Here is a 12837-nt window from a genome sequence, read left to right on the forward strand (position 1 = left end):
AATCAGTGATTTGCCCAGACTGATTTCATTTATGCTCTAGTCTGCGAGATGCTTATGCAAGACATGAAATGAATCTAGGACTTTGCAGACTCCTGCTGAGAGCGAGTATGTGTGAGACAAACAGCTGCCAGACAAGTTATAACAACCAAAACAAAAACCCGGCCCAAAAGACGGTTGCCTATTTCTTTTAAAAAGATTTTTTTGTTTTTATTTTCAAGAAATATGTACACCTGGAAAATAAAGCTGAGGCTTTTTGAGCCCCATTGATGGCTAAATGGCAATCTCCAAATGCAAATTTCAGAAACAGGGCAGCATTTAATCTGTACCAGCAGAGCACTCTTATCCCTGGGTGGGATTTTGGCACTCCAGTCCATCAACTTGTATTTACATTCCAGAGGTGGAGTTGGTTCAGAGGAAGCCCGAGGATGGGAATAAGGCAGGAACATTTATCAGTTCATCATGTGGAATGGTGCTTAGTCCTTCTGGGAAGTTGAAATCTGTGTGTAGTTAACAGCTGGGCCAGCCCATTCATCAGCATCATAAATATGGTCAGTGACATCACGAGCACATAGTGGCTAATGCTGCAAAGATGAAACGGATAAAACAGGTGAGAGAAAAATGCAAATTTGCAGAGTCCAAAAAACCCAAACCCTGACATAAACAATCTCTGAATATTTTTCTTTCTAACTAGGCCTAATTACTGGCCCAGAATGTCATTTTATATATGCTGCTCCTAGAAGACAACTGTTACAGCAGCACTATCATGTAAAAAACAAAGTCTGTAACAAAATAAAATAGTGGGGACAATAGAAAATGCAACTAAGTATACACCCAAGTGAGTAAGAGGTACTGGGTGTAATTCATTCAATTGGTAATTCAACATATGTGGCTGAAACCATTGCAAAACTTCCATTTGCTGTGAATTGATAACACAAAATCTAGTGAGAGCTTGCTATCAGATAGACAGTCCTTGCTAGTAAGACAACTCAGATATTTAGATATTTTTATCAGCTGAAGTGCAGTTTTCTAGAGAAAACTATTCTAGTGATAAGCAGCTTTAAAATAAAAAACAATAAACAACCTACTTTTTCACTCCACGTTTCTAAAAATTGTGTAATTCTCTGCTGTGGTGACAAATGGTTTCAAAGAGATTAAAGAAATGAGTTCAAGAGTGGCTAATAAACACCATACAAAAATGCAGCTTATGGGTTAGGAAGTGCTTAAGTCACTAACGATTTAAAAGGATGACGTGTAAAGAGCTTGTTCTCTTCCTCAAATTCTGGTACCTGATATTCACTAGTGTTACAGATGGGCTATTTAGGGTCAGACTGAGATTTTACCTAGGATAGTCAGCATTCTGTGTCCAATGTCTGAATCAGGCTGCTGTTAATGTAAACCACAAGCCATTAAGAAATCAGAATTTTTCCAAATCCAGTGACATTTCAGATTAAAGTTGCAGATGAAACAGTGCTGCACCGATGTCCATCATGCATCCGGTGCAGCTCTTTGTTTTTCTCCTGGTACTACTGAAGATACTGGCATTCTGACACGAGATGTACACATACCTCCTGATGCATCCACACCCACTGTTTCAAAGCAGATGGCTCTTTAGGACGAGCAGGGTAGCATCAGACTCAATGAAGTCTGCATTCAGTCACCAAAAGGATTGCAAGGAGCACTTGCTGGTTTAATGACCTGGAATTTCTGCCAGAGGACTCATTCAGTTTGAGAGTTTAGCCACAGAAGAGCAGTAAAGCTCGTAATGCCGACGCCATCAATCCTCACGACCCCGAGACTGTGACAACCCTGGCACTAGCCTAGTGCAATTTAGCTCTGTGAAGTGGAGAAACACCAGCTCTTACAGCTGGGCTGCTAACCAGTGTGAGAGAATAAAAGTAATCCAAAAAGTTCACTAATGAGCGGGAGCTCTTCCATAGCCAGGGTACCAGCAACCAAAGTAGCCAAGCTCTGACGAAACTGTATGGAGAACACTCAGCGGGACTTCACTCATGGTGCAATATTTTTCTGTTTCAGCTGAGTCTGACTAAACCTTCTCACAAATACCTCACTCAAAATACATAATTTTAAGAAATCAGTTACAAAAATCCACCAGCATAAGTGGGCCCAGACCTCAACAAGCAACAGCCTACCCTAACAGCCAGCACTTTGCACCTGTGTAAACTCCCACCTGTATGCAGCAAACAACGTGAACAACTCAAGGTTCAATGTACCAGGTACCATTTTTCTTTCATGCATTCCCTATGAGCATCTACACCCTCCAGCTTTAGCTAAGCACAGCAGCATACCTGTGAGAACCATACTCCTGCCCCCTTTCTGTGGGAAGGTGTAAGATGACACAAGAAGAGCATGAAGTCGGGCACAAAGACTGCTTTCACCTGGTCAGTGCACTTTGGACTTCGTAGCTCACAGCACATTTACAGTAAGAAAGATAACACAACTCCCTCAAGAGCTGCCTTATGAAGTCCACCTGGGTGTGTTACAGGTTTGGTTTCAGCTCTCCATGGGAGAGCACATGTTGCCAACTGAAAGTCAAACCCTCCTTGCAGTTATCTTAGTGGTGTAATGTGCCCTTGGGAAAGCACCAAGGACACATCACACCAAATACAAGCACCAGAGGTACAGAACTTTGTATGGCTTTTAAAGCGACAGTCACTCTGGTAAATAGCTGGATGGCCTAACATCTTGTGCATTGCTGATAACACCTCAGCTTCCCCCCTAGCACCAGAATTGCAGTTTTTCACTGAAGTAGCAACACCACTTTCTAGCTTTCAAAGAAAGCTTGAATGAGAAATCTGAAAATCAGGAGCCAAATGAAGATCCTGCCTTTATTCCTACAGACACCCCGAGACAGCAACCAGAGGATTGTTGACTTGCTGACATCACCTAGTTCTTACATAGGCATCTGAGCTCCTGTCCACACTAAAAGGAGCTTTTCCATATGTGAGTGCTAATCAATGATTTTGGGGGACACAGAGGGGTGTTCTCAAAGGAAAACATCTCAAAAACTCTGCTTTGCTACCTGTCATTTGAAGGACTGGGTCCTCCACACTTTCATGAAGAGAGTGATGAACACACTTCTCCCCTGCTATATTGCAAAAGGCTGAATAGTTATACTCCTTTATTAAAATATCTGATGTTCAGAATAAAGAAATACATATATATATTTAATGCTATAGAGCACAATTAAAACCAATTTCAGTGTACTTGTCACATAATTACAAACAGCCCGCATCTCTGGGACTACCAGCAACTGGTGCTGAAGAGCCTGCAGGCAGCTCTGCTTGGTAAGTTAGTTTTCAGCCTGGGGTAATATTGTGGTTAAATAAACAAAGCAGACACAGGTATATGCTACAACACCTGTGGCAAAATCTTGGTCAGAACTGCACCCTTGACTGGATCTGTAGATACAGTGAAGCAGGCAATTCTTAAAACAGGCTTCCTCCATCCTAAGTCAAACATGAGCTAATAAGAAAAAGGAGTGAGATTCTAGGGTCCAGGCAAGTTAGATCTATGTGGAGGAAAGAGAGACATTAAACAGGTACAAGAGAATGGTGTAGTGGGGCACAGTGGAGCAATGCTTATAAATGATGAGATGAGCAGGGACAGAATGGTAGAGAAAAGGTAGTTGGTGGAGGGGATCACATATGATCTAAGGTAAGGCAGTTCTGTTCAAAGGAAAGGTGAGTGCCCTGGGTATGGATCAAGGTCAACAGGCAAAGCTGGTGCTAGGAAAATTTTTTATCAGGAAGGAAGACACCTGTTTTGGCATCAAGGAAAAAGAGGAGACCATATGAAGCACTACCATCTCCTGGCTTTGTTTGTGACAGTGTACATCAGCAAGATATATGCAAAGACAAGAAGAATCAAAGATCAGTACAAAACAAGGTGGGGGGTGAATCAATCTTGCTCCAAAATGTGTCTTTCTCCCAAGACAGACTAATTCCTAAGATGGCAGACCTGATTAGAAGCTGGGAAGACAGGAAGATGGAGTAAGTTACCATGGCAATTAAAAAAACTAGAAATAAAGCAAGTAAAACAAAAACAATTAATGCAAGGACTTGGAAGAACACTCTCCATAAGAGTCCAAGGACCTTATTTCTTCATGACATGCTACTCTAAATGGTGAGGTTGCTCCCAAGCACACACTGAGACCCCAGATTCAGATTCTGAATTTTAAGTCTCCTGCATTTCCAGCCAGGATCTTACACCCTCTCTTTCACACAAAACAAATCAGAAAGCACATCACTCCTAGCTCCTGTTTTAGAAATCATTGGTAAACACTGTTTTCCTTCTAGTTACAAGACCTCTAGCTTAATAGTCAGACACAGAAGCCCCAGCATCCCAAACCTGAAATCAATTCTGCTATCCTAAAACAGTCTGCTGTGCTTTATCTATGTCCCCTGAACTTTGAAACTGCAGAAGACAGTTAAGATTGTATCTTTATTTTCCAGCAACTGGTATAAAAAGAGGAAGGGAATAGTACAGTATGTGTCTGTATATAACTATATAATACTGTTATATAAAGAAGCTTTAGGATTTATCTTGATTATCTGAATATACAGCTATTTACAAATCGCATACACTATATAGATATAGCAGGATTTAAAGGCTAGATCTATCTGTAGAGATAAACACACCTTTTAAGCTACAGAGAAATTATTTTAGACACTATGAAGAGGAAAAGCCAGCTACTCAATTTGCTTGTTATTCAAAACTAAAAGACTGTCAGAACAAACTTCTCATGACCACATACTACACACTGACACTTAAAATACTAGGAAAACTGCATTATTATTTTTATGAAATGTAATGGTGTGCTCTTTCAGGGCATGTGGTGCAATTTAGGGTGACCTCAAGGTATATAGTAGAAGCTAAGATTAGCAGACCTTACAAGCTTGCGTAAATCAGTGCTACAAGTTCTGCATTCACTGCAAGACTATCATCCCGTTATTATATCAAAACAATAAAAAACACTCCCTGAAACGCAAGTTCACATTGATTTTGGCATGACCATTAAGCAAAGGAACTTTAAAACTTTCTAAGAAGCCATAAATATTTATGGTAATTGATAATTTACTGAGAAGAGGGAATCAATGGTGCGTTGATAATTTGCAGAATGTGGTAATGCAGGACTGTATGTTGGATCTGTTGTGGCTCAGCATTTCATTAATGACCTGTAAGAGTGGGGAAAGTAGAAATCTCTTTACATTCAAAGACAGTATTTAATGGCATGGTGAATTCAACCAGGAGAATAAAGATATCACATTGCTAAGGCAGATATGGGGCATGGTAAAATGGCATATATGTGGTTAAGGCATGGTAGAATGAGATGCAAAAGCCAGTAATTACTGGTGAAATTGAAAAAAAACCCTACAAAGTAAATATGTTAGTAAACAAACCCTACTTCCAAACAATGTGAGAGATCCACTAGGAAGCAAAACATCACCATATAAAAGAGTGAAGGTCATCTTTTTATCGTAATAGATTTAAAACCAGCTCTTCTTACACATGAAGCTTAAGACCACTGGTAATGGAAAACACAAGGATTGCCTAATGAGAGTTTCCTACTGAACTTGCATATTCTCAGTAAGAGAGAAGACATACAAAAGTTTTGAAGCGTGATAATTAGAAAATCCATAGAAAGCTATCAGCATAAAAAAGAACAAGTATGGAAATACACATCATGAGCCTTGCAAATGCGGCATATACGCCACTGAACTCTGACAGACTTCAGAGCAACGAATCTTTGCTGAGCAATTAAATTGCTGCTTTTCCACCTGTGACTTCAATGATGTGGTAACTAGTAATATAAAATGAACCTTGATAACTGTGCGCATGCATACACACATTTCTGATCAGTGCCACAAAAAAATACGGGGCGGGGGGGGAAGAAAAACAGGGGAAAAAAAAAAGGAAAAACAGAACAAAAAAGAGAAAATAAAAAAAAAAAAAAAAACAAAGGAAAGAAGAGGAGGGAAAAACAGGGGGGGAGGGGTGGGGAAGAAAACAAGAAATACAAGAGCAGCTGTCCCTAAGGGTGCTCCTATTCTTTGTTCCATGAACTCCTACACAGATTTTGCTGAGATACAAACAGTTGGAAGAAAAAGAACCATCATTTCCTTAACTGACTCAGCCTTCCTGGTAAAATCTTGGCAACACCTAAAATGGCAGCTGAGACAGGGTATTTTCAGGCCTTGCTGCCAAAGCAACAACAGATGACACTGCAATAGGAATGCCACAGAGCTGTCACTGCTGTTGCAACAGGAGGACAGGAAAGCGCCACGTTAGTATCTCTCTCCCACTGGTTTTGGGAATTGCCCAAAACCCCATGAAGTTCATCTTCCCTTTCAGGAATAAACGAAAAAGTCTTCTGCTGTTGCCTGATAATTTCACCAAGCTTGAGGATCACACATTAGAAATCTGCTCAGAGGAGAAGGTTCAATTGCCAAAGTATTGCTCATGCTAGATAAAAGAAGGACCACTTCAGCTCTGCACCTACAGCTTCACCTTTTTTCTTATGCAACCTTGTCATTATTACCTTTTGTGCATAAACACACACACACAAAAAACATGTATAAAGGGACAATAATAAAATAACACAGGTAGTAAAGTCAAGCACTCAAAAGTAAAGTAATGACAAATTTAAGGCTGCCTGAGCATTAAGCATTACCATGTTAAAAATTAATTACAAATTACTCTTTTAAAGGGCTTTTTTTCAATGCTCAAAATGTACACACACAGAGAGGCAGAATTACAATTGTGCATAATGAGCTCCCCTAAACTCTTTGGGATAAGGCAAACTTCCAGCTGAAATGGATCCAACAATTCATCAGTGTTGTAAATCTCTACACGATGAAGACTGTATATTGGAGAGGAAGGTTTTGGGTACCTGTAACAATTTATAGTTTTGCTTGCTAACTCCCAATTAGAAAGCTTCTTGCCCAGCAGAACAGAGCTTTTCTGAGGTCTTTACTACCTTTATTAATCTGCACAGGAATTCAAACCAAAGGATGAGGCCATCTGATTTACCATAAACTGACCATAGCAAGGAAGTGTTAAAAAAAGTGCTAAAAAATTTTAAGGCACAGTTTCCACTATTTGATCTGACCGTGCCTCCTCCCATTAGGGACCTTCGAAAGGTAGCTACAAGCAGGAATTTGAACCTCCAAAGAAAACAGGCAGAATACGTGTGCGCACACACATGCATGCACTGCAGGGAACACTGGGGCTCAGCAATGCACAGAGTAAATGTAGACTAAACAGAACATTAACAATGGGTCACTATTCAACTTCTGTTTAAGTAACAATGTCAAGTGACCAGCTTGGCTGCATTACTAACAACACATTCCCTACTAATCTTATTATAGCATATTATCTATTTCCACAACTCAGGGAAGGTAAATCTGAAATGTGTATTTGCTATTTCTGGACTATTCACAAGACTGCGCAGATGAAAACCTACCCCATGATGTGTTCTGTGGAGGCTAGTAGGACTCTTAATGCAAATCAAATTCTAATTTTAGCTGTGATTTCTACGTTTAAATGCTACAGATTTACTCTTCCCCAACTAGGAGGAGGATAAATGCATGGGTCTTGGTAGCCACCAACATAATTGTGCATGGTTCGTTAATTCACAGGAGATCGTGTATGAAGACGTAACTAGATTCAAGACAATAAACAGGCTTGTTATTTTACCAGTGATTAAAACTAATTAAAATATAAAACAATAAACAAAATTTTTTTTGATCACTGTTCTTTAGAAATCAAACAAATGCTACTATTTCTTGCCATGCTAGATTCGTCACTTACTCCATGTTGCTCTGGTACAGATTTTAAGACCCAAGTTTTAGCTTGGGATATATATATGTATACCTGTGTGCACACATGCACGTACATGCTTTTTAAGTACAGGGAACATAACTGAAGCGTCTGATTAAGGAGAGTAATTGGGAAAAATTACAAGAGTTCTGAGTAGATAAACAACAATATTAACCTATGAGCCTGTTAAAAAGGCAATGGAGGCAAAAAAAAATACTGTACCTTGTTCCAATATCCAGCCAGCTTCCATAATCTTTAACCAAAAAGAAAAAATGCTAAGAAATAAAATAACTTTGATCAGTACATCAACACTGCACAATTTGAAACACAAAATTAAAAACCATGTTTTCAGGCTGTTTACTCCAAGTTTCTAATTTTTTCAAGTAGAACAATGGCAAGACCTTTCAAGGAATGCTCATTTGGACCAAAGTAAAGAATAGTCTAGGAGCCAGAAATAGAGTTAAGATGGTATTGAACTCAAACAGATAAAGATGGACTAAGTTCTGTCAAGCTGGGCTTGCAAGAAGCAGAAAATTACTAACAGAGAACTTTATCCGTAAGAAAAGCCAAGCCATCTTATTGTTTGAAATAACGGGTTCCCAAATAACACCTAGTGCCAAAGAGAAGGCTGCACATTGGTTCTCCACCAGAAATTTGTTTGGGCAACTCTGACAGTTCCCCACCTGTAAAATGGGAATAACGTTGGGAGAAGACGGCATGTGTGTGTTAGTGAATCGCCCAGATCCTAGGTGGTGGCCACAAGGATCCAAGACCACAAACCAGTTCTCTTTTTCTTCCTGCCAACTTTCTCATTTCTTGATATACACAGAGCTGCTGCACATAAAGCCTATTTGCTAATACTTTGTTTTGTACAGCAAGCACATTTTCTAACTGTTTTGAAATAGTTAAATCAAAATAGGAGAATGCATGAGATATAAGATCCGGATATACTGGGGCTTGCTACACACCAGTACATGCCTGCACTCTTCTTTTGGTCTAGTTAGACTGATTTCACTAGTGGAATGCTATGAGTGTGGTTTATTGATAGTTAAATCCTTTTCCTGTGGAAGTTACAAAAAAATCAGATTAGTCACAAACATTTTTATGAAGCTACACAAAACTATACCTTCTCAATTTCTCACTCTACAAACTAGTCATTACTTGATTTTTACTCACTGATATTCCTATCAGGCGAGATCCACAGATCACACTGTACAAGGAAATCACATCAAGAATGCTTACTCCAAGAGGACACAACTACACTAGTATCTACTAAGTGAGAACACCAACTCTACCAGGTTTCTGTTTATCTTGTGATACCCAGTGGCACTGCTTGCTGTGTTGAAGACAGTTTGAGGGGACAATGAAAGCATACTTTTAATCTCTAAAAATTATGCTGGGGTATTGTTTGGCTTTGTGTTGTGTTAGCTACATTTTTGGACACAAGCTTTCTGAAGATACCATTTCCTAAGTGTCTTTTCAGATGTTGCTGGTCTCCTGGATTCTGGCAACTCTTAACAGAGCTGGTGGGTAACGCATTTCTCTTTTTAATCTCTTTTCTAAGGGAAGGTGAGGTGAGTAAAAAGTTCGAAATTCCTGAAAAATTAACTAAACTTTGCTTACAGCTAAAACTGATATTCTTATTGCAATTCTTCCCAGGGATTTGATTGGAAAGTACATGAAAAACTCAGAATGATAACTTATTATTTCATTTTGGTCTCTTGTTATTATGAGAATATTGCTTCTTCAGAAGCATTAATTACATGAAATTCAAAGCACAAACTCCTCCTCAACTGGAGGAGTTTTATCTCTAAATTATGCTAGGATTTAAATCCAATTCACTGCCCTAGTTACAAAAACTTTGAAGTCTGAAACTAATTCAGATCTCTCTTGACAGAATTAGGAGAACCCTCTGCTTCTTGATCTTATTTGAAGAGAACGTGCAACAACAACTTACCAAAGCCATAATGTCTGAAATCACAAGAACAAGGAGTAAAAGGCTGCAAAGAAAAAAACAGAAGAAAACAAACAGACCATCAACCTTTATTTATGGCCATAGATGTTACAAAGATTATTAAAACCCCCATCAAGAATTTAGGATATGATTTCTTGCACTTGCCTTTCAATCACTCAAATACATTTCAATGTATTTGATCAAGGAGCTCATATGCCAGTTAGACCAAATAAAGCTGATTTAGAAGCTTCAAAATGGACTCAAGAGTGAGCAAAGCTGTTTGGCACAGGCAGGCAGATACCTGAGCCGATCAGTCCCATCCTGACAACCACCCTGCTGGGTAGGAGGCTGTTAAAGGAGATGCTCACCCGCCCCTTCCAGGTCTCTAGGTGACCATAAGCTGCTCTGGGAATACCCAGCACTTTGGTGGCATGCTCCCAAACCCACAAGCCTCTGTCAGGTGACAGGTTCCTTCTGGAAAGTAGGCTGCAGCCAGTAAAAGGAACCAGAAGGGAGCACGCAGAACTGTTTTTCCCCCCATTAACCTAATCTTCTTTCATTAAACTATGTAAATCCTAAATTACAGCAAAGCAATTGCTATAACTGGTTAAAACTAGTTTCTAAGTTAATGACACTGAAGCAATGTTGCAAACAGCTGACCCATTAACAGTAAAGTCCTTAACTAGAATACAGTTAATATCAGTACTACCATCATAAATCCACAAAGCTTTTTTGTTTGGAAAGTGTCCTGCTGTAGTGTTGCATGTATATGTGCCGGAGGGACATACATACATATCAATGCCTCCTGATTAGGAAGTTTCTGATATTGCCTACAATAGCTATGCTTCATTAGTAAACAAGGATGCAACAAACCAACAGCATCTCAGCCACACTGAACGGCTTCTTCTTACTTACTTGGATAAGATGTTGCAATCCTGTAGTGCCTAGGAGGTACTCAGCTAGAGGGCTGTTTTCACAGGCAAGCTCCAAGAACATATTCTGACAGAACATTACCCATGAATAGCGAAACAATCCGAACAAACAAACAGACAAAAAAAACCATAAACCCCCTTTAATCTGTAAACGGGGAATTTAGGAGCAATTTGTCCAAATCACAGAAGTCTACTTTTTGCCTTTCTGAACTGCAGGAAACCCTTCACAACAGGACAACACTAATTTCAGAGTGTGTTTATACACTGCAAAAACAAGACTGTCCCCTGTGATGGCTTCATTTATCTAGCAGGGGCAGCAAGAGCAACAAATTGTGCAACACAGACTTCAGGACATGCTGATAATCAGAGTACAACCTCTCCAGGGATCCTGGGCACATCTTGTGGTTTCTGCCTTATTCCCAGGCTGATGCTGTGGCAGTGCCACTGCTCCAGGTACCTTGGCACAGTTAAATGAAGTCAGCACAAATACCAGCTGGAGTTACAACCACAGCCTCAAAGTGGCACAGATGTGCTCATGTCCCCTGCTTTAAGAAGCTGGTATCGTTTCCCCTTTTACACACTCAGATGCACATTACATAGAAGCTTGAAATATCACCAGCATTGCCAAGGCAAGCATTCACAAGTTAGGAAATGCTGACCTTTACAATGTCTGAGCCCTAGAAATGGAAATCGCTAGCTGGTCTTCCGAGCAATCCCAATTTCTCAGTGCAGCCCTGCTCTTGTATAAGCCTTAGTGAGGAGGACAAATACCCTTCCTTGGGGTCCCAGGGACAGCCCAACTACAGTGCACACACAGCTAAGGCAGACAAGGTAGAATGGATGGTGAGCCTTGTGCTGCCCTCCAACAAGCAGTCAGGTTTCAGGCTGCCCTGTTCCTTGTTAGTACCGGATGGTGCTGTGTAAGGAGATAACCCGCAGGGCACGGGCAGGACGAAAATAAACAGAAAAGCAGAGGACATCAAACTGAGCAAAGGCAGCTTCTTCCTGCTCAGCTAAGCAATATGCAGGACAGAGTTGCTGCAGTGGTCCTGCCACTGACAGCAAGACTTTTGGTCAACCCCAGGCAACATCCCACAGTGAAAAACTCAAAATCACGTGGCTGACAGGGGCCTCCTCCATCTCAGCACCATGCATAATCTCACATGATGAGCAAACGATTCAGTCACGTCCACTGAAAGGGGTAGGGAAGGCTAACATTTAAAACAAATAAAGATCTTGAGGAAAGAAAAGCATGAAGGTATTTCAAGTCTGGATACAGAACCCTGCATAGGCTGGGCACCTGTCTCACGTTCTGTCTTTACAGGTGAGGAAAGGACTGCCAGCTGTCTAGTCCTACTGCAAAAAATACATAGTATGAACACACCTGGGAAGCACTGAAATGCAATGGAAAGGCATCCAGCCTTTTTGGTTTTTTTTTAAAGGCTATTTGTGGTGAGGTCAGTGCTACAAAGCTGTAAATTGGTTACATTATAAATGGGTTATTTTAAAAACAGCATACTGTAGGCAGAGATGTAATATAAAACAGAAATCAGACTTTAAATTCTTCTAATTTTTCTACATTATGGGGGGAAAAAGTGCTCCTTTGTATTGTCAACAAAGAATATTAAGTATCTAATTGTTTCAGATAGGGCCAACACTTCCACTGAGCTTGCAAAAATCACTGAACAAAAACCCAAACAGTAATAATAAATAAAAGTAACAACATGATCTACTGTTTTTTGGTTGGTTGGTTTTGGTGGTTTTTTTTCAAATTTAGATTGAGATTTGACAATTCTGAATTCTTGCAAAATAGATTTGAAAACCTTACTGATGCAGGATTATAGCACTTACTGTACCTCTTGGAAGACAGTTGTGTTGTGACTTGAATAGCTTCGAAAGCACATGATACCAGAACAAACGGGATGACAACCTGTTTAAAATACAAACTACATTTTGGTTTATAGCCATATTTACAAAACAACTTGTCAGGTTGTGGAAACATTTTCCTGCTTTTGAAATTATCACAGAATGTGTATGCTGCAAAAATAAAATACTGGCAAGAAAGGGCAGAAAATCATTTCGCAGGAAGCATGTTTAGCAAATGAATAAACC

The 12837-nt window shown here is 39.9% G+C and overlaps 1 protein-coding gene across 1 annotated transcript in view; it reads right to left on the reverse strand.

The window, feature by feature from the left end:
* Positions 1-457: 457 nt before the first annotated feature.
* Positions 458-12837, reverse strand: part of PIGN (phosphatidylinositol glycan anchor biosynthesis, class N) — a gene marked incomplete at its 5' end in the record, with an annotated part of 67467 nt that continues 55087 nt past the window's right edge. The window contains 4 exons of the mRNA XM_010009279.1: positions 458-581; positions 8062-8114; positions 9797-9839; positions 12582-12655. Of these exons, the coding sequence (XP_010007581.1) occupies positions 458-581; positions 8062-8114; positions 9797-9839; positions 12582-12655 (294 nt within the window). The remainder of the gene's footprint in view (positions 582-8061; positions 8115-9796; positions 9840-12581; positions 12656-12837) is intronic.

Source organism: Nestor notabilis, unplaced genomic scaffold, assembly GCF_000696875.1.
Source record: "Nestor notabilis isolate BGI_N333 unplaced genomic scaffold, ASM69687v1 scaffold27492, whole genome shotgun sequence".
In the NCBI taxonomy this organism is placed as follows: domain Eukaryota; kingdom Metazoa; phylum Chordata; class Aves; order Psittaciformes; family Psittacidae; genus Nestor; species Nestor notabilis.